The sequence below is a fragment of the Dipodomys spectabilis genome, unplaced genomic scaffold, assembly GCF_019054845.1.
Source record: "Dipodomys spectabilis isolate Male_0828 unplaced genomic scaffold, ASM1905484v1 ptg000026l, whole genome shotgun sequence".
In the NCBI taxonomy this organism is placed as follows: Eukaryota; Metazoa; Chordata; class Mammalia; order Rodentia; family Heteromyidae; genus Dipodomys; species Dipodomys spectabilis.
Window position 1 is genome coordinate 5,140,521 of NW_024870703.1, and position 26,172 is coordinate 5,166,692.

The 26,172-nt window shown below is 47.7% G+C and overlaps 1 protein-coding gene across 1 annotated transcript in view; it reads right to left on the bottom strand.

Moving 5' to 3' along the window:
- Ttc7a (tetratricopeptide repeat domain 7A) overlaps positions 1 to 26,172 on the bottom strand; it is a 120,184-nt gene that overhangs the window by 52,132 nt on the left and 41,880 nt on the right. Inside the window, exons 6-11 of the mRNA XM_042675400.1 lie at positions 19,255 to 19,333; positions 18,385 to 18,542; positions 17,768 to 17,831; positions 6,720 to 6,857; positions 6,103 to 6,186; positions 2,156 to 2,260 (exon numbers count right to left, since the gene is read on the bottom strand). Of these exons, the coding sequence (XP_042531334.1) occupies positions 2,156 to 2,260; positions 6,103 to 6,186; positions 6,720 to 6,857; positions 17,768 to 17,831; positions 18,385 to 18,542; positions 19,255 to 19,333 (628 nt within the window). The remainder of the gene's footprint in view (positions 1 to 2,155; positions 2,261 to 6,102; positions 6,187 to 6,719; positions 6,858 to 17,767; positions 17,832 to 18,384; positions 18,543 to 19,254; positions 19,334 to 26,172) is intronic.

Genomic DNA, 26,172 nt, shown 5'->3' on the forward strand with positions numbered 1-26,172 from the left:
TTATTTCCACTTTACAGATGAGGAGGCGGAGGCCCAGCAGTTTCATGTCTTACTCAATACCATTTACTAGATGGTATAACCACTAATAACCACTGCAGCAAACCTACCCTTCCCCAAAGCCTAGCAGCTGTTATGTACGTAACATGCCATATGTAAGTCTTTCTCTCCTTTCCACAATCTGCAGCAGAGCCCAGAGCTGGCACTTAAGACACAGGGGAAAGAAAGAAGAAAGTGCTGGTGTTACCCTTCTTTTTTATGTAGGACATCCATCCTCCCCACAGCAGAAAGAGACTGAGGCACAGGATAGTGCCTCCAGTGGGGATCTGGAGTGAGGTGGGGTAGGGGACAACAGTTTCCTGAGCTTGGAAAAGGTATTAGAGGTCATGGAATTTTCAGGGATCTTGTTGTCTTCCTTCCTGAGGCTAGTGATTTGTCTGCAAGGAGGGGAGAGTGGCAAAAGTTGTTAAAGAGGGTTATTATGAAGCCCCTGCTAGATACATGCAGAAACTAGGCACTGCCACCTTAGCACAAAGCTGGGTATGTGACAGTGAGTGAAATGTCAGGCTTACAAAAAATTAGGGAGGGCTGTCTTCACCTGAGGCACCCTCTTTGGGGGACCCCTGGGCCTAGAGTACAGAGGAAGGAAATAGGAATGCCTAGCCTGAAGGAGAAGAAATGAGGGGTAGGAGCTCACAAATGGAAGGGATGAGGTACCTGTCCCATGTCTGGTGCAAATAGGACCAATTTCACTTGGAAGAAGAAAAAGGGGAAAGGAAATAAAGGGTGAGTAATGTTGATAACAGGAATTTGGGGGAAGCAGGGGAAGAGACATAGGCTCTGTTGGGTGGTTATGGGAAGAGATTAAAATAACAAGGAGGATGAATATGATCAAAATAGACTGCCTGATAACAGGAATTAGGGGAGGGCAGGAAGATTAGGATAATAAGGATGAATATGATCAAAATAGATTATATTTATGATATGGAACAAATCCTGTGGAAATTGTTTTAGGAAGGGGGGAAGGAGGGTGTAATACAGGGATGAGACTGATTGGAATACAGTATAAACATTCGCTAATTTAAAAGAAGTAAGAAAAAGAAATAGAGCCATTCCTGACATTAGGAGACTAAGTGGACCTAAGAAAGACAGGACTATCAGGAAGTGAGCTGCCAGGGAAAGCAGCTATCTGAGCAGCCCAGGGGAAATCCAGAGCCCTGGGGCTAAGAGTTCTGCACAGGCTGGGCACCGGTGGCTCATGCCTGTAATCCTAGTACTCAGGAGGCTGAGATCTGAGAATTGTGGTTCAAAGTCAGCCTTGGCAGGAAAGTCTGTAAGACTCTTATCTCCAATAAACCACATGAAAACCAGAAGGGATGCTATGGCTCAAGTGGCAGAGCACTTGCCTTGAGCTGAAGTGTTCAGGGATGGTGCCCAGGCCCAGAGTTGAAGCTCTACAACCAACAAAAAGGAAAAAAAAAAAAAAAGAGTTTCGCACAGGCCCACAGCAGCAGCCAAGTACACCTGGCCTGGGGCTCAGGCTTCCAGGCTGTTTTTCCCCTCTGCTTTCACTTTCCAAGCTGCTGACCTTGGGGGGGGGGGGGGGGGGGCGTGGGAGTGTCTTCAGGAATCTGTATCCAGGGGGAGAGCCTGCCTGAGATGCAGTCTCCTACCAGCTTACCTGCCTCAGCAGACAGGAGTAAGCGGGTAACAGAATCCAAGGCAGGGATGAAGGAGCCCAGGGCAGGTCTCAGTGGCTGCAGCCAAGAGCAAAGAGGGGGCTACAAAGAGGCCGCCTTCCTTCTGCTATGGTTGGCTTTAACCCCTCAGGGTCGTGCCTCTCAGGCATGAGGTCACTGGAAGCTTCTAAAGTGATGGCAGGTCTAGTAACTGAGGTCTTGCCTACCAACCCCACTAATGGGCAGGTGGGAGGTACCTCTACTGTCTCCCCATTTGATTCTAAGTACCATATTCTCTGTCCTAACCACCAACCAGACAACCTACAAGGCTGTAGGTTCTCAGAAGTCTTTTGCTTGCCTACAGATAGCTGATACCCTCATTTCCACTTCAAGTTGGATGTCCTCATCTCATTCTTACCTGGGGTGCTCTCCCAAGGGAGAACAGAACCCAGGCTCTGACCTTCCCACAGCTCACTTACCCAGTGCAAGGACCCAATGCAGACCTTGGCAGCCATCAGGGGCACAGTGGGGTCCGAGGGCCGCAGCTTCATGCATTCCCGCAGCAACGACACGGCATAGGCTGACTGCAGAAGCAAGAGCAGAAGATGCTGTCACTGATCTCCCTGGGTTTTCAGACTGGGGTGGTACCTCATGGCCTCAGGGGAGAGTCCCCAGACAAGCAGTCCTCCCCAGCTCCAGAGCTAGAGAGAAGCCCCCAGCAAGAGGAGGAAACCGGTACTCATGGCAGGCAAGCTCCTCCCTGGGCCTCAGTTTTCTCATCTGGAAAATAGAGGCCGTGACCTTTATCCTTTGGACTTGATAACACCTAACAGGACAACCGATGGAAGCTCTCCAAAAGGAATTCAATTTTGTATGAAGATTACAGAGATAGAAAGCAGCTCTTTAAATGGACAGTCAGACAGAGCTGGTGTCAGGATTGTGGGGATCCACAGGGGTTGGCAGGAAAGAATGGGATAAGTCAAGCTGGCAGGGCCAGAGATAACCTCCAGACAGAAATCTGGATCCTTTAGGGCTCCAAGGGCTCAGCCTGGATCTTTTAAGGATGCTAAGTATGAAGGGAGAGCCAGCTATGAGGAGAGAGCACTGGGGCCCAAGCAGAGACCTTAAGAGTAATAGTAATAGCGTCGAATATTTCTTCACAGTGTACCCTGCTTTAAGTCAAGCATCAGCGAGACATAACCCCAAGACGAATCTGATTCTCTGTTTGATTTCATAAATAAAGTTTTATTGAAAGTCTGCCAGCCTTCCTCCTATACTATGGTCTGTGACAGTATGCATGATGCCATGGCAGAATGCTACAGAAAAAGCCTGCTGAGCTAGCTGACCCCTGTGCTAAGTGTTTTGTAAATATTAAGTCACTTAAGTTTCACAACATCTCTATGAGGTAGGTACAATGTTCCTGAAAAGTGGAAACCAGGTGCTGGGCAGGATGGTGCATACATGTTATCCTAGGTATGGGGAAAGAGGCACAATCTTGGTCACCATGGCCCATGTCTATCACAGCCAGGCCACCCTGGGCCTAAAAGCAAGATCCTACCTTGAAAATAACTAATGGAAAAAGGAGCTGGAGGAGTGGATGAAGTGATTAACAAGTGTGAGGCTCCAAGTTCAATCCCAGTACTACAAAAAAAAAAAAACAAAAAAAAAACCAAAAACAGAAAAAACAAGGTTGGCCCCCTCCTCTGTCAGGCTTCCTGTCTGGCCATGTGATTTCTCTTAGTTGCAAAGACTCCTGTCATAATAACATATGATATCCACCTTGGTTCCTTGGTGAGGGGCTTGGAGTGGCATTCCCAGGACAGGGATATTTGCTATCTGCCATGCGCCAATCTAATGCTGGCACTGTGTACTTAGGCTCCAAAACTGTGAGCTAAATAATTGTTTCTTTACAGATTTCTAAGCCTTGGGCATTTTATTGTAGTAACAGAAAACAGATAAATATACTCAGAATTAAGAAGCCATTCAGGGTCTTCACACCAAGGGCCTGCCCTGGGTAGTAGATTCACTGCGGGAAGTGGGATGAGGCCATGTTCTTATCTTTAAGGAATCACAGAAAGGCTCAGGATAAAGAAGCCAAATCCCCTATTACTCTCATAAGAAATAGGAGGGTAGAAGGCCAAGTCTAAGAAGCTGCTACCAAATAACAGGCCTTAGAAGACTAAGAGACTGCACGAGGGGCTGTGGCAAGGGAGGCTGTCAAGCTATACTTCCTTTCTTGGGAAGGCCACTCACCATGGTCTTTCCCATCCACACCTCCTAGCAGGCTTCTCATTAGTTCTCTGGGGCTTTTGAACTCTGGATCCTTGAAATCCAAGATATTCCAAACCCTGACCCTCTATCTTCCATCTACTCCTTCCCACCCCACCCCCACATGGATTTTTTTTTTTTAATGCTGCTATTTAAGGAGCCATCTAAGGACTCAGCAGTCAGCAGTCGGCTCTTTTTTGTCATGCCGGTTACCTAGCAACGCAACCAATGCAACTGGCTGCATGGAGACCAAGAGAAGGAACAACTTAAAACATGCTAGGGAGATCGTCCTTATTCCTGGAGGGCGAAATGCCTGGTATATTTATATCTCTCCAGTCTCACCTTCTGGAAGGTATAGGAGAATCTGGATTCCTCACTTTAGGCTCTTGGCAAAGGCAAGCTCTGCGCACTCCTCTGAAGGCTGACTGTCCCAGGCAGATGGATTTAGCATGCAGAATTCCCAAGGGGGATGGAGAATGTCTTCCAGAACAATCTCTGGCTGCAGAGAGCATGGGTGGGGATAGCCCAGTTTCTCCAACCTGTGAAGCCTCATGTATGAGGCATTCACTGACCACCCAAACTCCCTGTGCCAGCCTGTCTAGATGGTGAAGGAAGGAGCCAGACTGGGAAACTAGCTTCCAGAGGCAGGGAGGGAGCCAGCTTGTATCTGGACCTCTCGGGTCTCAGCTGCGTCTCCGTAAAGAGGGGAGAAGACCCCTTAATTCCAAGGTGATCATGACATCTTTTCCAGAACCCGGGCCTAGAGATCCCTTAGAAATTAAAGCTAACTTCTGCAAGGGTTGCATTCTCCTGAGGAGGGGCTCTGAGCTTTCCTCAGGTTTTCTAAGGGGTCCATGACCCACAGAAGAGTAGATCCTGGCCTGCTCCAGGCTGTTACAGGGTAGAGGTACTTCCTGTTTCCTGGAAGTAGGAAGAAACCGCTCCATGCTGCTATATGCTATCTGCCCAGGCGCCACATAAACTCTGGCTCCTCTTCTTCCCTGTCTGCGTGTTACCTACATCCCACCTACTCCAGGCTTATTTCTCCAACCCTTCCATCTTTACTCATCTCTTTTCTTCTACCAGGAATTCAGGTCCCTCCCACTAGCCTCCACCCATCTACATCCTGCCAGCCCACATCCTAAGGGTCTATTTTGCTCATCCCTTATGGACAGGCCTTTCCCCTTCTATATGGTAAATCTCCCAGAGCCTTGGCAGTATGCTGCTGGGCACAGAGCCAGCAGAGCATGCTGGACTTCAAGATACTCTGAGAGGAGGCCCATGTGATGGGCTACTAGGGCTGAAAAGACCAATGCCCAAGCAGAGGGCCGGAGGAGGTTCCCTACTGACTCAGCTATGCTCCATAGCGTCTGCTTGCCTGACAGGCTGCAGCACCTGGTCTTCCTCCTCTCCCTACCAAGCCCTGGCCTGCCTAGCTGCTAAGGCCCAGGGCTGGCTGGCAACCCTCCATTTGTGGAGGTGGAGTTGGCATGCTGTGAAGGCCCTCCTCAAAGATGGCCCGCACAGCTAGAAATGGAACATGGCACAGATGGGCCAGGGGGCGAGGGATTCCCTCAGCCCCATGAAAGGGCTTTGGTTATATTTACAGCTCTTGGAACCATCTGCAAGCTCATGCTGCCTTATTTCTTGCATTTGTAGCACCCAGAGCCCCAGCCCCCACAGCCCCCAGCACTGGAAAGGTTTTCCTTTCATGTTGCTGCTTAAAATAGAGATTGACATAGTGGAATTCTGCTCTGAGAGAAAATCGGGGATGCTAGCACAGGAGCCAGGACAGAGGAAAATGTCCTCCCTGTGCCCCTTGATCTGAGACCCCTGGCCATATCTACTCTGCCCCCTGCAAACGGCTGCTGCTCCATTCTACTCTTGCATATCTCTTGTTTCTAGGCGATTTTCCAATTCACAAGCAGGTCAACTCCTGGTGCCTCATTCAGAGGGCAGGAACAGTGACCCCTTCTTCACGTGGACCACATCCCAGTCCTGTCTCATGCTGCCACATCCACCAACCCACCAACTTCTGCACAGCCCTCAGAGGGTAAGTACACGTACACGCGCATGTGTGCTCGTGTGCGTGCATACACACACACACACACACACACACACACACAAACACACACACACCAGCAGCCCTGGGCCTTACCTTCCCACAAGCCACCATGGAGAGGGCCACTTGGTACCAAAGGTGAAATTCTCCAAATGCAAACTTCATGGCTCGCTCTAGGCACTGGGGAGAGGAAGATGTTTAGTATGTCCCCATGAGAAGTCCGGTCATTTCAGCTGTTCCATCCCCCTCCAGGGTAAACGGCATCAAAATTCACTGCCCCTAAAAAGCTGCCACAGATCTGCACTTGATTCCTATTGGATATCCAGGAGAAAGAGGTCCTGCTGCTGGCTCAGACATGTGTACAAGTGTCTAACTTAACATGTGAATGATTTCACAGGGCAATGGTAAAGTGTAAATGGTAAGATTTAAGTGCTTTCAAAATGTATACTTCTGATAAAAAAAAAATAACAGCATTGTTCTCAGCTTGTTCTGTGTATGAACTCATTTATTTGTCCTGATGAGATGGGTTCTCTGCTCCATTTCAAAGACGAGGAAGCCAAGGATGTGATTTGCTGAGGGCTCAGGTCAGAAAAAGGCAAGGCAACCTGGCAGTTAAGTGGGACCAGAGGAAGGCACAAATCACAACAGCGCCATCAGATTCCTGTTAGGCACTACCTGACTCTCTGAGTGGGGAGATGCCTGGCCTGCCATACCTCCGACAGCATGATGTACTGGCCCCTCCTGCCCAGTGTAATGCTCAGGAGGTCGTAGATGGCTGCAGCATTCTGCAGGCTCACCCTCCGGTCCTCTTCTTGCTCAGGCGCCCGGCTCAGTACCACGTCCCGAGTTGCCTGTGGGTGGAATTGGTTTGGAAGAGAGTAAGAAAAGAAGGTAAGTGGGTGCTTGTACCCAGAAGGTCCCACCACCTTTTCACTACTGTCCTAGGCCAACCAAGTGGCCACAGTCCTGTCCCCACAGAAGCTGCCTCTGAGAAACCCTACCACTCCAGGAAATCCCATGTGGTAAGGGAGCATCCTGAGGTTCAGGGATCCCGTAAAATTTCAAAGCTACAATACAGTTTCAAGAAAAGTGTTTCAGCCATATACCCTTCACCTGTATACATCAACTACTGATATCTAGCATCCTTGCTGCCCTTCTCTAGGATAACAATCATTACTGTCCTTGTTCGTATTTTCTTTGTCATTCCAGGATCTGGTCTGGGATCCTGCCTTGCATTCAGGCACCACTTCCTTCAGTCTCCTTTCATCTGACACTGCCTTCTGTCACGACACTGGCAGAGTATGGGACAACTGTTTTCTAGAACTGTCCTCTGTGCTTTCAATTTTCTAAAATCATAGCAAGTTCCTCAGATGCCAGGAAAAATGGCCTGGGACAAGGCCCTGTTGTTTGATGCCCAGGAAGTAACTCAGCTGTGGCCTTTCAGTCACTCTTTTCTCTGTCCCACACTTGACCCTTCTCGTCACCCTTGTCTACCCCAGACTCTATCGTTGGCTCCTTCCAGCCAACCACAAAACTCTCCTTTCTCTTGCTCCCCAGAGAGAGCTGCCTCATACTTAAGGGCACCGTTCTCCAAGCCTACCACTGGGGACCTCAAGAGTTGCCAGATGGCTGCTCAGGGAAGGAACCTGTGCTACAGTTGACAATTCTGTGCAGTTCAGAGGGAACTCCTTATCACCAGGCCTTCAATCCCCTAGTAAGAAGGAAAGCACCTTGTATCATCAGTGGCCTGTGGTTTTATCTCTTTATTACCTCCACACTGCAGGAACAGAAGATACAGTGGAAGGCCAGGCGCCGGTGGCTCATGTCTGTAATCCTAGCTACTCAGGAAGCTGAGATCTGAGGATCTCGGTTCAAAGCCAGCCTGGGCAGGAACATCCACGAGACTCTTATCTCAAACTAACCACCAGAAAACTGGAAGCAGCACTGTAGCTAAAGTGGTATAGCGCTCACCTTGAGCTGAAGAGCTCAGGGCAGAGCAGAGCCCAGGCTCAGAGATTAAGATCCATGACTGAGAGAGAGAGAGAGCCAGAGAAAGAGAGAGAGGGAGGGAGGGAGGGAGGGAGGGGGAGGGGGAGAGAGAGACACAGTGGAGAGGGAGAAGCCAAAAATGCACTGGTCATGGGGGTTTATGAGCAACAACAGAGCAGGGACCAGGATGAGGATGCTGTGGGGCCTGAAGTGACTCCCATCCCTATATCTCACACATGTACTCTGAGAGCTGGGCCTGGCTTAGGCACAGCTGAGCTCCGGCTAGATACTTCTGCTAGCTGTTCTCAGCATCCTCCTCCCTTGGGCCCTTTCCCTCTCTCCAGCATCCTGTCCTTTCCTTCACCTCCTCTGCATCTTACAGGCTCTTAAGACTAAGGACTAGACCAACAGAGAGAAGAAGCTGCTGACTCTGAAATGACAGCCTCCCCACAGATCCAAGGGCCCTTCCCACCCACCAGTGTGCTCACTGCTTCCCTCTGCACAGGGCTGTGCTTCCTCTCTAGGCCAGGGTCTGAGACTCCAAGTGGTGAAGAGACATAAATTCTATACTGTAGGCTCAGAGTGAAGGGCATTAATATGTCCACTGAATCCTCTAGAAAACAACATGGAGGTGATCACCAATAGGGGTATTTCAAATAGGGATACAGACTGGTGCTACCCCTCTATCCATAATCTGTAAGTGTTGCCCATTCCTCCATGGGCGGGAGATGGATGGGCCCAGGAGAGGCTATCTACAAGAGGGAACTGGGGATTTCAGGGAAATGCACCAAAAGGCTGAGCACTGGTGCAAGTCTGGTAGATAGGAGCTTGTCAGACTCCAAAGGTTTACAGGAGATTGGGTGAGGAAGAAAAGTGCCCAGAACACCCCTGCCCCCACCCCTGTGAAACCCACCTACACAGGCACCAACAGTGAAAGAAATGCTAGAGGAAGCCAAGCAAGAACGCATTCTGCAATCTGTGCTCCATTCCAGCAAGACTCCTCCCTGCTCTCCCGGCTCCTCTACTTCTGGGCACCCAGGAGGAAGGTCTGGGAGATGGCCTCTACCAGGCAGCAGCAGGGAGGGGTAGGATAGTAAGGAGATGGACAAAAACAGAGAAAGCCCCTTAGGAGACCCAAGAGAGGGGCGATAAGGGTAAAAATAAAACTTGGCCTGGAATTTTGGTAGAGGACAGAGGTCAGGATGGAAAGGGGAAAGGGCAGTCTGCAGGGGTGGCTTTTCTAGCCGAGAGTAAAGGAGACAGGATTAGGGGAGACCTTGCTAGTCACACTCACAGCCTGGGGATCTACCCTGCAGATCAGTAATATTCTCCTCTCCAGACAAAGGGGCTTTTTTTTGTCGTTGGTGATGGTTGTGGGGCTTGAACTCAGGACCTGGGTACTGTCCCTGAGCCTCTTTGTGCTCAAGGCTAGCACTTTACCTACTGTGCCACAGCTCAACTTCTGGGTTTTTGAGTCGTTGACTGGGAATAAGAGTCTCACAGGGACTTTTCTGACTGGGCTAGCTTTGAACCATGATGCTCAGATTTCAGCTCCCTGAGTAGCTAGGATTACAAGCATGAGCAACTGGTGCCCAGCTCAGATAAAGTTTAAATTGCTCTCCTAGCTGGATTCCCCTGAGCTACATGCTCCTCATCCCTAATTTGGTCATGTTCTGTCTGTCCACATGGACATCTAGTTTCTCAACCCAACTCAGCCTTTCTGCTTCCTGCATCTGGTTCATCTTGCAGGGAAAGCTGGGTCCTCCCATCCTCACACACATGTCCTGGCCTCCAGGCTCATCACTTCTTGTAGTACAAGTCATCTCTAGACTCCAAGCCCCTAGCATAGCCTCTTGCACAGAACTTCACTAATCTATCCTTGTGCACTAAGCAACACCCAGAGAGGATTTGGGGCTGCAATGGAAACTCTTCTCTGTCCACCCTGACCTTGACCTCTAAGAGAACAGCCTTCTGGGTGTGTCTGATAGAAGGGAGGGGTAGACTTTCAGAACTGGGTGTTAATTAGGTCACAAGAATCTGAGCAGAAGAGCAGACTACAGTAAAGCAGTGACCCAACTGCCTAACAAGCAGACTGGAGGGAAGGCACGTTCTTGGGGGTCCTGAGGTTTTTTGCAAACAGACCCCAGAGCCAAGAGGAAAGTGTGATTCCCAGAGGACAGCCAAATGCTGAGTTCTGCCCAGCTGTTACTATGGTTTTAGGGCAGGGCTGCCCTGAAAAGTAGGCTGAAGCTGGTTGCTGGGCAGAGCTATGTATGTAACCATGGTAACAGGGTGGTGTGGTGGAAATGTGGAAAGGAGGAAGTTTATGGGCGCTGTCAAGGGAGTCATAAAGGAACAGGAATTCATGTGCTGTTCAGGAGTCAGAGCAAGCCTGAAACAGGACCTCAGACACCACAGGGCTGGCAGTCCCTCCCCACCAAGCTGTCCTGCTATCTCCTGAGCTCACTACCTTCAGGCCATACAGCACCACCAACTCCAGAAGCAGCCTGCCCAGAACTAGTCCCAGCTACATTCTTTCCTTTCTACCACGTACACAGCCTCAGATCCTGGTTTTCATTGGGAAATACTCCAAATCAAATGTTTGGCACCTGCAGGTAGTACCCAGCAACTAAGTCATGTATCACCAGAGCCTCCTCTATACTGTTCTTGAGATTATGGTGGGAGATTCCTGGGTTTCTCCCTGCCTAGCCTGCCTAGCATTCACCATTGTAAATCCCACTTCAGAACCCTCCAGACTCCCTTGGAGGATGCGCACTGCTTTAGTTTAAGTAATGTATTTAATCCCAGGCTGGGCTCCCATAGGGCTCCCTGTTGCTTGCCTTTGTCTCTCTTGTTCTCCCAGGGCAGCCTCTCCTAAAGTGCTCACCCCAAGCTTCTGGCTGTCACAGGGGGAAAGCCAAGAGAGAAGCCATGCCAGGAGAACCCCCTTTGCTCTTTGGACAAGGAGACAAATATGGAAATCTGCATTTCCCTAAAGAAACACAAATCAAGTACAACTCTTGTTTGAACACTGCCTCCCTTCTTCCCCACCCACCCCCAGGTGTGTATCATGAATGATCCTTTTAGGAGCTGAATTCTCATGCTCATAATCTTAACTGGCCTCACAGCAATCCCCTGAAACCACTGACACTCCCCCCCCCCAGCCTCCCCGGCCCTTCCCAGGGTGGACTCAGAGGACTCTGAGGCCCGGAAGATGAACCACCTTGTATGGGTCTCGGGAAGCCAAGGCTAAAATGTCTGTTGGCTAGTCCAGATCCTTCCTGCTGCTTGCCTGTGCTCCAGCTGCCTCCCAGCTCCTCTGAACCATTGCTAAGGCAGTTCTCATGCTCTGCTGGCTGCAGGGCCCAGGTGGTCTTTTCTAATCTTGGACTCAGTCAGGCTAAGAGAAGGAAAGGGGTGCTCTTTTTAAGTAGTATCTCACCACCCCCATTCACCATCCCCTTTACAAATGACTGAGACTGACCAGTGCATACAGATCAAGAGGAGTAAGACTTTATAAAACTCTGACATTCTAGCATCAACTAAGCTCCTTCCTTTGTCTTCAGGTGCCTCCAAGGAAGCTGTGCTAAAAAACTAAAGCAAAACAGCCAGGTTCCTGTGGCTAACACTTGTAATTTTAGGTACTTAGGAAACTGAGACTTGGTGGATTGAGGTTTGAAGCCAGTCTGGGAAAAGTCTCTGAGACTCTATATCTAAAATTAGCCAGCAAAAAGTCAGACTGGAGGCATGGTTCAAATGGTAAAACACCAGTTCAGCAAGCAATCTGAGGGACAACTCCAGACCCCAAGATCAGGCCTCCCCAGGCAAGCCTTGATGCTGCTTCTCTGCAAAGAACATGCTCTTGAAGGCAATGTACCCAAGGCCCTTTCACAGAAAGCCTTTCCACTGAGGGGCAAGCCTCAAGATCTGCTGCTGCTTCCAACGATCACTATGAAAAGAAGCCCCTGGGCAGCATCTGTGTCCAGGAAATCCCCCTTCCTGGAGGATTTGGCCCTGTTCTGCTCCTGCTGGCATCTCCCACTGTCAGACATAATTACCACCAGCTCTCAGCTGGCAATCTGATCAGTGACATCTATGTACCCAACAACTCAAGCCTGGCTCACACCAGCCCTTCCCCTCCCTCCCTGCCCCAGGTTTCAGTCTGCATTCTCCCCAAACCTACTATGGCAGAAATCCCAGTTTTCCTGCTAACAATATAGGAGTGGAGGTGTTCCCACCACTCCTATTCCTGGGCTCAGAGTTGGCAGTGCTAGTAGCTACCTGAACACTGAAGCCTCAGAAGAGCAAGGCCTGTGTCAGAACAAACTAGGTGCCAAAACTGGAACCACCTGTTTGCTGAGTCTCAAATGGGAACAGGCATAGGAAGTCCTTTAAAAAAAAAAAAAAGTAAAACAAAACTGAATAATACTCTCAGTCTCCTGAGTAGATCAGATTCTACATGTTTTCAAGAATGACTAAGTCAGAATCAAGTAGCTTTTAGGATTAAAAACATGTATTGGACAATCAAAATGTTCCAAGTGTTGGGCACCAGTGGCTCATGACTGTAATTCTAGCTACTCAGGAAGGCTGAGATCTGAGGATCAGGATTCTTAGCCAGCCTGGGCAGTAAAACCTGCTAGATTCTTATCTCTAATTAACTACCAAAAAATCCAAACAACAAAAAAAATCAAATTAAAAATCAGGATTCGATGGATAAATAGGGTGGGCAGGTGGATGGATGGATGAATGAGTGGATGAATGTGATGGGTGGGTGGATAGATGAATGCATGAATAGATTAATGAGAGGGTGGGTTGGTGAGTAAATGAATTTTAAAATGTTCTTTTGGCTCCAAAGTCACAAAACTGGGTCCAAAACACAACTATTCTCCAACCCATTATCACTCATATCCCTTGTATTTCTGAGAAAGCATTTGTAATTTCAATTTACATCTTGAAAGACAGAGGCTCCGTCATTCATTCTGACCACAGTCCATGCATAACAAAAACCATATCCAAGACACCAGCCCTGCAGATAATCCTCTGAGTTCCAGACCTGCTGTGCTTAGAAGCCTGCAAATCCCCTTTCCTGGAGCAGCACTGGGGACATCCTTGGAGGTTTGGAGTGATTATGATGATGGGCTGGCAATAACTTTTACTGCAGGCACCAACAGAACCTAAGTTGTAGCTAAGGCTGCCAGCTGCTGTTCTAGAGATTTCTCCTTAGGCTCATCATCTGCAGCCAAACCCAGGAAGCAACAAGATGAGAAAAATCCCACAGAACACAGAAATCAGGCTGAGGGTACCCTGGAGGCATTTGTGGCTCAGAACAGAAGCTCGGGGTGCTGACCTAGTGAGGCCCGTAGTCCAGTCCTCTGGCTGACCAAGAATGTGACTGTAGGAAAGGAAGAAGTAACAGATAGTCTATCCTCTCTGAGAAACTGCTCCGAGCCAGTGGACAGATTTAGAACAGATGTAGAAAGGCCCCTGGAGATGTGACACTAAAGTCAAATCCATTGCCAATGATCCTCCCAAATCCCCCAAGTTTCCAAATGTTTAACATGCTGGATGTGAAAGAAGAAAAGAACTAGCCAGTGCATGGAGGTGCCTCCTCCCAGTGATCATGCAGATGGCCTCTGACTGTGTGCCATAGGAAATTTCCAAGGACCAGGCCTGGACAGCAAGTGGCACCTCCACCCCCTCCAGGGTCTCCTGGAAAGGTCAGCCTACATTCCCTATTGCAAAATGGAAAAAGCTATTAAGAGGGAGGTATATATTCAGGAACATTCACCAGGCTCCGAGTATTTTCAAGTAAAAGGCCGTTCTATAGGCCGTTTTCTAGTTTGAGATTTGGAGCAGGCTCAAGGTATTGATGGAGAAATAGCCATAAGGGAAATTTATCTGAACTCTGGCCCCTGGCACCCAGATCAAGCAGAGGCCACAGAAACTGGCTGGTGGGGACAGATCTCAGCTGATCCCTGCCCAGGAAAAACCCAAATGGCTGTTCTCACACTGTCTATGACATGTCCCTGTTCATAAACCCTCAGGAATTGCTGTGTTGGATTATCAAAATTACCCCTTCAGCTCTTAGATATAAGAAAACCAAGGATCAGAGCAGACAGAAAGGGTCAGAACCATGTCTAAAATCCTGGAGCTCAGATCCATGACCTGTGCTTTTTGCAGCTATTTAGGGAGACAAATGTGGCTCGAATCCTGACCATAAGGTTTATTAGTATGTGACCTTGACCAAGGTACCTACCTGCCCTGGCCCTTACTTTTCTCATCTGTAAGATGAGAACATACAGGTATTAACAGAACTATACAAAACTGTTTTGCAGGTCACAAACAATTTAAACTTACTAATTTTATATGGCTGAACATAATGCTTACCAATGAGTTGGCTGGCTTGTCTTTGGCAGAGAAGGGGCCTAAGAAACAATTCTATTTTTTACCATTTACTATCCAGATGTGAATCACACTGTAACCCTCAGCATATGAAGGCAACCTTTTCCCACAAAAGCAGACAGGTGACTCCAGTGCAGTCTCCCTTGAGACTCTAGTTGGTGCAGTGGCAGGAGAGGATTCGTACCAGTCTGAATCAGGGATCTATACTTAGAACCTGAGGCTCAGAATTGTGGTCAGAGCAAGGACCACATCCTGGCCTTCTATGAACATCAATCAGGTCTGGCACCTGGCACCTCCACATCAGGCTATCAGCACTGTGTTCTCTCCACACAAGTACATACCCAGCATACCCTTCAGGACAATGCCTAGCCAGCTGGCACTCCAGCTGCAAGTACCCATGACCTAATACAGAAACCCTTGGATCCAAACAGACCAGCCTGGCTGAGGAAGAATGTTGTCACTGGCTCATGATCCAGCATCCCTCCTCCTATCTACCTACTTGGAAGCTTATGGATCCAGAGGCATCCCATCCACCAAAGTCCTCTCAACAAGATCTAGTACTGCCCATGCCAAATGTCCAAAGAATACTCAGTGGGTCTTGGTCTTTTCATCTTTACTTCTGTGCCCTCTCTCAGAAGCAGCAAGCTAGCAAAACTGTTCTTCAGTCTGGCTTATCAGCAATGAGGGGATTCTTTTTTAAAAATTTTAGATGCTGCACAGAGAGGTTACAGTTGCATCAGTAAGCTAAAGAGTACATTTCATGTTGGGCATTGTTACGCCCCTCCTTGGTTTTCTCCCACTATCCCTTCCCTCCCCTATCTCCTCAATTCCCCCCCCCCCCCCCGCAAAATTATAAGGTTGATTTCCAACATAGTATCTTATGAGTATTGCTTCAATTGTCATTCTGTGTCCTTGTTTCAGCATTTTGTTATTTCCCTTCCCCTCCCCAAATCAGATAAATGTATATACAAGATGCAAGGTACCAAAATCAAATACAGTGACAACAGGGATATACCACAGGAGGGAGACTATATAAAAGAAACCAAGAAAATATTGCATGGTATATTAAAAACAACAAAGAAAAACCTCTTGTGTCCTTATCTTGGGGTTCATTTCACTTAGCATCATCTGTTCATCTGCTAAGATTATCCTAGAAATATACTATTTATTGCAAATAAGGGAAACCATGAGACCTATATTTTTTGGGGTCTGGCTTACTTCACTTAATATTTTTTTCCAAGTTTTACCATTTCCTAACAAATGGGGCAGTGTCATTCTTTCTGATGGAAGCATTTTGTGTGTGTGTGTGTGTGTGTGTGTGTGTACACACACACACACACAAATACATATATATACCCTACATTTTCTTGATCCATTCATCTACTGAGGGGCATCTGGGTTGGTTCCATATCTTAGCTATGGTGAATAATGCTGCAATAAACATAGTTGTGCTGGAAGCTTTAGTGTGGCCTTGTTTGTGATCATTGGGGTAAATGCCCAGAAGTGGGATTGCTGGGGCCTAGGGGAGCTCTATGTATAGTCTTTTCAGGTGAGGGGATTGAGTTAGAGGAGCTAGCCACAATCATGGGGATGCACCTCCACAGCTTTCTTCCTGTATATCCCATATACCTGTCTAGTCCTTTTACCACCTCTTGGTCCACTCACACATGCTGTGCTTGTGCTCTTCTTTGTGGAGCCTCCACAGTACTCTTGCACTAAGAAAATACTGCCTATTATTATGGTCACTTGTGTATAGACACAGCTGCCTAGCCCTGGCCCGAGGCATGAGAAAACTAGTCTTACAAAAAACTTACTCAATAGACATTATATTGAAAATGAACTATACAGCCCGTGGGTAGGGACAGAAGGGAAAAACTGGGAGAGAGTCAAGAAAGGGGTGACAATGTTCAAAAAGAAAAGTACACATTACCTGACTTACAAAACGGTAACTCCTTCATACAACACCTTTATAATAACCGTTTGAAAATATTTAAAGAAATCTAGACAGGACTAGGAGGATGAAGTGGTAGAGCTCTATTTAGCACTCTGTTCCACCTCTCTTCTTTTTCCATAGTGGACACAGACAGCTTGGATACTGGAACTGTTCATTAATTTATTGCCACCTCCCTCACTAGAATAAAATGAGGACAGAGACTCCAATTTGCTTGCTGAAACAGCTCAGGCATCTAGAACAGTGCTAGCTACAAAACAGATAGTCATTAGCTATTGCATGAATGTGTGAATTCCATTCATACTTACCTCTGTGAGTTATCACCATCTTCTGAAGAAGAGACAAAGGCTCAAACAGATTGAGTGATTTGCCCTGGCTCCCAGCTAATGAGGGCAGAATCAGAACCCGAATCCAGACCTCCTGCCTTTAAAGTTCAGGCTGCTTTGGCTCCCTACTTGAACTCCCTTGTGTCTGTCACAGCATCCAGTACAGATGCTGACCTGTCATAAAAATCTGTATGTAGGGGGTGCGGGGGGGGGGGGGGGGGGGGAGGCTGGGAAGGGATGGGAAAGGTAAACAAAGGAGGAGGCTACAATGCTTGATAAGAAATGTACTCACTATCTTGCCCATGTAATTGTAACCCCTCTGTACAGTATTTTCACAATAAAAAATTAAAAAAAAATCTGTATGTGGCCGGGCACTGGTGGCTTACACCTGTAATCCTAGCTACTCAGGAGGCTGAGATCTGAGGATCACGGTTCAATGCCAGCGAGGGCAGGAAAGTCCATGAGACTCTTATCTTCAATTAACCACCAAAAACTGGAAGTGGCACTGTAGCTTAATTGGTAGAGTGCTAGCCTTGAGTTGAAGAGCTCAGGGACAGTGCCCAGGCCCAGAGTTCACGCCCCACAACCGAACAAAAAAAATCTATATGTGTCTGTGTACAACACCCAGTACAGATGCTGATCTGTCATAAAAATCTGTGTGTGTGTGTGTGTGTGTGTATGTGTGTTTGCTGGTACTGGGGCTTGAACTCAGGGCCTTGTGCTTTTGTTTGTTTTTTTTGCTCATGGCTGTTACTCTATTACTGGAGCCTTGCCTCCACTTCTAACATTTTACTGGTTAATTGAGTCTCTCAGATTTGTCAGCCCATGCTGTCTGTGAACTGAGATCCTCAGATCTCAGTCTTCTGAGTTGCTAGGGTTAGCACCCAGACGTAATTATCTTTTGCAATCCTGGAAGAAGGCTTGTGCATTCAGTTCCTATTCACCAGAGGCAGAGCCCAGGTCTCCCAATGTAGCCAGGACAGCCAAACCCAAGCCTGTCTTGCAAGGAGAAGGAAAGTATAGACAAGAATTACTGCCTTAGGGGACATCCCTGGGATGCAACCCCTCCCCCAGGTCAGAGGTGCAGGCTTACCATGGACTCACTGATGAGCAGCAGTAGGAGGGCCTCCTCTATGTTATCCTTTGGGCAGTAGAGACTGGAAGACACAAACAGCAGGTCTGGCTAAGGCCCAGCCCACACCATCAGCACCTCCAGCCCTTGTGTGGGCCTTCTGCCCCAAGGCAGACTAGCCTAGTAAAGTGACCCTCTTCTGCATAATTCACAGGCACTGGATACCATAGACAGCTCTTAAATGGGCCCCAGAGTTCTATATCTGAAAGGGCAGAGACACTCCTGGGGGAGGAAACAGCCTGATGAACCCTAAGCACTAACTGAAGCATGCGGACAGACATGGGGAAACTAAGTAACAATTCTTTAAATTGTGACAGTCCTATCTTCAATTTTAGGCTCAACAAGGCAGGGATCTATCAGAGAAGACTATCAAGAAGGCAAGAATCTCCAAGTACCATGTAGCCTGAGGGTGCCTTGTAGAATTCTCCCTTAAACCCACTCTAAAGCCATGGTACAGGATGAAAGGGAAAGACTGTAGGATGGAGTAAGGAGCCACCAGAGGGGCACAGATCCTATGCACAATGTGAGCCTGGCCTGCTCCAACAGGACGGAGGTGAGGTGTGGGGGGGAGGACTTACTTGTCCCCTTCATAGAGGTGAGGTTTCCGCAGGGCCTGTGTGACAAAGGAATTCTCTTCCTTGTTCATGAACTCAGGCAGAGGGTGGGACAGGGGGCTCCAGTAGCACTCTTCACTCAGAGAATGCAGCAAGACCCCTGCTAGATGCTTGGCTGCCATCTGGAAGAGAGGGAGGAACTTAGAGGGGCACTGTTGAGCTAATACCCAGCTCCATTTTCTTCCCTTTACCATCTAGCCAATCCGCCTGTTTTACAGTACATTGCTATCTTGGAGGCCCCCATAACTCGACTCCCAAGAGTCCACCCCCCAACCATTGGCCATCTTTCCTCATCTCTCTCTTCTCCTTGGAAGACACATTTCCTCTTCCTCCTGACCCCCAAGTAGCTCAGCATAACTGAGAACCCACAGGCCCTTCTAGAAAGGGCAGAAGGCTAAAGGCACAGGCAGTATTCTCTACCACATGGCTGCCTCAGATTCTGAAAGCTGACTGAAAACTCTAGCATGAAAAGTAGTTTGTGACTCTGACTTTGGTGGATCTAAGGTCTAAGAATACAAGCTTGAATTGGAGCAAGAAAGCAGAGCCAATGGCATTTATTAGATCATAAACAAATTCCTGAGAATGAGCAATACCACTTTGCTTTGCTCATGGGAAGAGTGGAACAGCAGATCTCAACTCTGACCTAACCGCTAGGGGCTCTGATGCCAAGGGGGCTTCCTGGGCTGAGTGAGAAAGAGCTCTAGGACTAATGAACAATGTCTGCTCCAAGCAAGGAAGGGTACATGCAGGCACGTAACACACTGCCATCTCTAGATCTAGGGCTATCTGTTATCTCCCACCAAACACATCAGTCACAGACAGTAGCCACAATACCACTTTGAAGTTCTGTGTTGCTTTGGTCTCCACAGTCCGCAGAATTTCCCGGAGCTCCCTCATTCCCTTCACGATGTTTCTGGAGGAAAACAACAGAAGCAGGTTGTCACCAACCTAGCTCCAGACACCCTCCACAAGCAGCAAACCCAAGGCAAGGCTGTCAGTGTGAGTTTTCTTTGAATACCTCAGTCACTGGGATGAAAAGGCAGAGTTGTAACTCCCAGTCTACACACCTGGACATTAAGAAGCAAAGAGGAGGAAGGACTCTTCTCTCCTAAAGCCCTCAGCAACTCAGTTTCTGGTATACCACCAAAAGAGTACTCAGACTGAGTACTGCAAACAAGATGGCATCTTGCCCAAGTGTTTTGAGCTATGTCAGATTTTCTGAGTTGAGTCAGCCTCAATTCTCCATCTTTCACCTGCTGAATTCAGTCCATACTGGAATCTACCCTCACTTCTGGACTGCCTTATCCTGCCAGCCTGGCCCACTCCCTCCCATCAGCCCTTTGTGCCTTGACATGATAAGCAGGATTGTCTCAGTGTGACTCACAGCAAGAAACATATCTCACATTGCAGTACAGTGTTTGCATATGCTTACACAAAACAGGTTTCTTGACACAAAACTACATACAGTCAACTCTAACATTTTCCATTAACTTTTCCCCCTACTCCACTTTTTAAAAGCACAGGTTGCAGTCCACTAAGCTTATTTTACAACTCATTGTAAAGTGGGAGCTTTAAAAAACAGCTGCCACTGACACTGGAGGTGTGTAGATGACAGGCAAAGGCTAAAGCCCTGGATACCTGGGGGGAATCCTCTCATGACCACCTAGGGCTGAGAGAATCCAGCTGGCTCTCGCGCATGACCTGCCAAGACTGTCAGGCTGCCCCTCATCTCTGCCCCTTCTCAGCAACCACAACTCAAGCAAATCATTTCTGGATGATGTCTAGTCTTGAGGCAGGCTTCTCCACTGCCTTCAACAGTCCTACCTTCATCATCCAAAACTCAACGTTACTACTTCCTCCATGAAGTCAGACCATTCCCATGCCTGCTCACCATGCCTACTAATTCCCCTTCTGAAGCTAGAGAGAAATGACCTATGGGGTCACTTTCCATGGAATAAACTGGCTTGATACCAGCACTCTATGCCTTCCTGAGGCTCATCCAGAAGCTCAGCTCCATTCAGCTCCTACTATGAAGCAGATGTCTGAGGATGGCCCGGCTCAGGGGGTTCCCTGGATCACACCACAAATGGAAAAGCAGAGGCTGCCAGGACAGCAAATATAAAAAAGGAAGAATGCAGAGGGAGGCAGGCTAAAGCTGGCAGCCAAGGATGCCACAGGAGGCTCTCTTCACCTCTCCAAGGTTCCCAGATTTGGGGCTTAGGAGCCCTAGAGGACAATTTTACAGATCAAGACTTTTGCTAAAAAAAATATGCGAACTACTAATATTATAAATGTAGATGTTTATGTTTAGGGCTGAGAATGACAACCTTCCAAGCCTGTCCAATGTTTTGAAGACTCAGGGGTAGAGAGCAGGACAGGGAACCTCTTTAGAGCTGGTTCAAGTCCAGATGCTGCTTCTGTGGCTATGTGACCCAGGAAAGCAGGCTCACCTCTACAGGCCTCCTCATCTGTAAAATGAATACTTCTTGTTTAGCTTAGTGTCTCCCAGGCACTATTTTTTTTTTTTTTTACCACTAGCTCACATACCTAGTAGTATTATTCATTATTATATAACTTCATTTATATCTTCTTTCTTTTTATTTTAGTAGGTATCTCATCTTAATAAAAGACACTAGAAACCATGGGTTGTGCTAGTTGTTTTCTTTGCCTAGATATTAAAGAAGTAATGTTTAAGCTGGGCGCCACTGCTCACACCTGTAATTCTAGCTACTCAGGAGGCTGAAATCTGAGGATGGAGGTCTAAAGCCAGCCCAGGCAGAAAAGTCCATGAGACTCCACAAGCCCCAGGACTGACCAAAAAACAAACAAAAACAAAAGTAGAAGTTAGTATATCACTTAAAACTACCTTGTATATCTCTATACAAGGTTGAGACCAGCCGTTTTCAAGGTGTGCACATTCCTCACCCTACCCCCCACCTCAGAACAGCAGTATCATTATCCTAAGAACTTCCTGGAAATGCAAATTCTGAGGCCTCCAAAATGCTGAATCAGAAACTCACGTGCGGTCCAGCATTTGGGGTAGTTTTTAACCAAGTCTGCAAGTTTGGGAGCCATTAGCCTTGACAATTCCCAGAGATCAGTCCTCCTAGTCTAAGCCAGGTTTCAGAAGGAATAATCTGGCAATGAAACTGAGTGGTGCATTTAGTGGTGCATTAAATCTATACCCTTGGGAACACAAGGGTAAATGCTAGTCTCCTAAGGGTCTGGAGGATTCATCTTTCCCCATAGAGTAGCCAGGAAGAAAACAGACACAAAGTCCAAGCACATCTAGGTATGTAGTAGCAGCTCACAAAATACTATTTTCCTTTCTCCTTCTCATCTGGAGCTTACCAATGTTTTAACTAACATTGTTTTGCACAGAACTAATGACTAGGGGAGCTGACAGAAGTACCAAATAGGAGTCCTCCAGCTTTGTGTCATCTGCTTCCTACCAGCCCCAGTCCTAGCCACAGCCACAGAGATGACACAGGATTCCCTTGGGCTGGGAAGGTGGCTCAGTGGTAGAGTGCTTGCCTTGCATGCATGAGGCCCTGGGTTCAATTCCTCAGCACCACATAAGCAAAAAAGAAAAAAGCCAGAAGTGGCACTGTGGCTCAAGTGGTAGAGCGCTAGCCTTGAGCTAAAGAGCTGAGGGACAGCACCCAGGCCCAGATTTCAGGCCCCACGACCGGACTACAAAAAAAAATAAAAAAGAACAGGATTCCCTGATAGACAAACCAAGCCCAGGGACAGGCCTGAGGAGTAGAGAACTCTCTTTAATCCCATTAAGGCCTCTGTCTCAGTAAATAACTCAAGCTTGACTGGGTAAACCCTAGGCCAGCCTGGTGAGCTGAGGGTTTAGCCTAGTACCAGCCTTCACCAAGTGAGAGAATTAAGATTCATGAGCTCCCAGAACAGAGAGGAAATGAATGGTGCTATGATCTCTATGTACAGGAGAGCTCAGCTTAGCAGCTAAAAAAACAGCCTCAGGCTTACACAGAACAAGCCCCTGGGGCTGCAAAGGACTGCGTAGTCCAGAGGAGGCTTGCAGCTCCTGGGACCTTGGGTGATTTTCCACTCTGTGGGCTACCTGCCAGCCTCCTCTCTGGCAGCCTGGTCCTGGCTGCTACCAGGAGGCTCAAGCCAAGAGTGACTATGTCCTCTTACTACATTAGCCCAAGGACTGTCTTTCCCTTTGCCACTGTGAACTCAGACTTTAGTCTTCACATTAACATCACTCCTGGATCAGCAAACACTGCTGGGGGTGGAGGGTGGGGTAGGGGAGGAATGTTGTCTCCCAGGGCTATCACCACCAATGCACCCCAAGCAAGGAGCCAGTACTGCACTTTAAAGGGAGCCTGCATTCCCAAGGTGTGTCTTTTCACTATTTTTAAATCTATTAGATTTTGGCATCTAAATAAGCTCCCAGGAATATTTTTTTTTAAAACTAGCCCTGATGCTTGAACTCAGGGCGTGGACACTGCCCCTGAGCTTCTTTTGCTCAAGGCTAGCACTCTACCACTTGAGGGACAGTGCCACTTCCAGCTTTTCTGTGTATGTATTACTGAGGAATCGAACCCAGAGCTTCATGCATGCTAGGCAAGTATTCTACCACTAAGCCACATTCCCAGCTCCCAGGAATACTTTTACAAAGCAAATCATCACCCTCAGGCTTGTTTGGAGTAAATCCCAATTTTTTAGTGTCTTTTTTTTTTTTTTTTTTTAATTTAATTTTTTTGTGAACATACTGTACAGAGGGGTTACAATTACATGGGCAGGATAATGTGTACATTTCTTAACAAGTGTTGCAGCCTCCTCCTTTGTTTACCCTTCACATCCCTTCCCTACCTCCCCCCTCCCTCCCACCCAATCCTCCCCCCCCCCAATTTTTGAGTGTCTTTAAAGAAGAGGTTCCAGTGGCTAGTACTGTGTGTGGAGACCTGGCATCCCAGCCTCTGATGCCCTTTACCTCAGCATGCCCCTCTGAGACGATCTGGGGTTTCTCAAGTACCCTAGAGCTGACTACCAACCTGAGCAATGTCAGCCCAGGCCTAAAGCTGTCTGCGCCAGGTAGAGCTAGGGCTTTTTTGGGCTGTTTCTAGCTGCCCTGTGAGTAGCCAGTTTGAAAGATCTTTTTGTTCTCATCTCTCCTGCTGACCTTTCTAAGCTAAGCTGCCTACTTTTAACAATATCTAAACAGGGCCTCAAACAAACCCTGGCTTGGAAACAAGCTGCCTGAGAAGAAGCCAGGAAGCTGTTTATTCCATCTAACATAAAGCCTGATTGGCCAGAGACAGAGATGTGTGCAAGATGAGCCCAGCTTAGGGAGGACTCCAAGTGGAATGTGCAGGGAAGGCAAGCCCCTCTGCTCCACTCAATGGCAAAGGCAGTGGAGCACATTTTTCAAAGGCCTTCATCCTATATAGTCTTTCCAGTTTCTGATGATGTGTGTAAGGTCAGCAGGCTCCGTCATCCCAGGATAGCAAAAGGCCCTTAAGAAATTATCACAGAGGGCTAGGAATATCTCACTAGTAGAATTTTTGCCTTATATGCCTAAGGCCATGGGTTTGATTCTCGGTACCACAAAAAGCAGCATTGGAGGCCATTGTTTGCCCACAGGAAGCAGAAGACTTACAGTAAGCACCAGGGGCTCATATTTTTCTCCCCTTTAACTCTGACACTCCCAAGAAAGAAAATACTTGTCTTCCTACCTGCATGTACACCTATACTTTCCTTTCCTGGCCATTTGAATTGTACAATTCTTTGCAAATTGCCAACCGCAAAGCAACTGTTAATCATCAGTTTTGTTCACAATAAATACTCATGCAGTAAATTAAGAGTCTGACTGAATATCTTAATCATGGTTTTGCACAAAAGGGAACCCAGAGTCTGTTAAACTACCCATGTTCTTGACTTTCTCAGGGTCTAGCAACGTGTTCTGAGCATACAGTATAGATATTTGACTTTTTTTTTAAGGGGGTTGATTTAATTTGAAAGTTAAAGATGAGAAACTGTATAACACAATCACAGAATAGAACCTAAACAGATATGGATGCATTTGATCCTATCCAGAAGACCCCATTTCAGGGCTGGCATTGTGAATGAGATGTTTCTGGTCAAAGACCCAGATGAGCACAGTCAGCTGGCAGATCCCAACATCTGGAGAGATGAGTTAGAAGACAAGGCAAGGCAAAGTTTAATGGTTACCAAGCTGGTCACTTCTGTCACAGACTCAAATCATCTGCTTCAAAAACTAAAATTCTCCTTTTTAGCCATAGCTCCAGAGTAAAGCTGAGCCCAAGCCTAATGGACATAAGGAATAAGCTCTCTCCTTTCCAGCAAGATGAGGAAGGTAAAGGTAGGCACAAACAATAAATAAGGGCTGTGTATTAGAAGGGCAGGAATTGTCCTTGAAGGTCTTCCTATGCCCCACAGCATAACCCAGAACAACTGGCTAATAACACAGGCTTCATTCTTGGGAGATCCTGATCTCTGACCCCCATCCCCAGATATATGTCTGTCTCCTGCCCTCTGTCATCCCTGAAGACACCTGTGGCTATTGAAAACAAGACAAAATGATTGCTAATTGAATACAGCCCCATGAGGGTCACATACAACAGCAAGCTGGGTTTTCTAAAGTGACTCATGCTTTCAAAGGGCTGAAAAACCAATCCAGTTCCAGGGAACTCCCTTAGAAAACTCACTCTCATCTCTATTGTTTGGTTTGGGCACAGTGAGCACATGTTCTTTAGTAATTAAAACAATTCCTTTTAAAGAACAAGCTTTAAACATACACCTCAACTGGCTCAATACACATAGCCCAAGGTCTGACAGCCCTTGACAGAATGAAGAGGAAAACCAACTCCAAAAGAAATGGCCCCTTGCCCATGATGGGCAAAGGGCAGAATCAATTCCTGTTTCTGGTCTCAGCAGACAGACACCAGGCACTAGTCAGGTCTAAGCTGGTTGACCAGGACAACTAGCTTTCCCAGCACTGTATGGAATCACTTTGTCATCCTCTATCTCCGCTCTCCCCACCCCCACCCCTCAAGCTCCTACTGCTTCAGGCAGGAACTGCTTCAGGCAGGAAAACCAGGTTTTCTGTAAACTGGGGGTGGGAGGGGGGGGAGTTCTCCTATCTTTCCGTATAGTCAGCCCAGCTGTCAAATCTCCCCCCATCCCAACATATCAGAAAAAGGGTCCCCTCCTGCCGGCTCAGTAGCTACAGAACAGCCTGGGGAGAGGCTCCAAATGGAATCCATGGCTGTCCTCTAGTGGCAGTGGAGGGAAGTGAAGGCCTAGGCTTCCCAGCCCCCACCCTCCTGGCCTCCCAATCCAGTGCTTTCAGATCTAGCTTAATTAGGAAACTGCCATCAGACATAGAACAAGGGGGCAGGAGTTATCTGGAGGAAATAGCTGCTGGATCAACAGGGCAAGGCCCCTGAGAAAAGTTAATGTCTCTCAGACACATCAAATGAATAACTGGGCTGCGGCCTCAGCAGAAGGGAGACCTAAACTACCCTGAAGCTCAGAATAAGAGAAGCATAGTGGGGGGGGGGGTGCATGGGGGGGGTGCGGGGGGGGGCGGGGAGAGGAAGAGGTCAAGCAAGTGACACCCACTTTGCATAACAGACAAGACCATAATTTTCAAATCTTCAGTGAAAGGGACAAGGCAGGGCACCGGGACAGGCACTGCTCGTGGCTTTTTGTTCCCACTGTTCTTGGGAGGTGCTCCTCTATCATGTCCTGCTG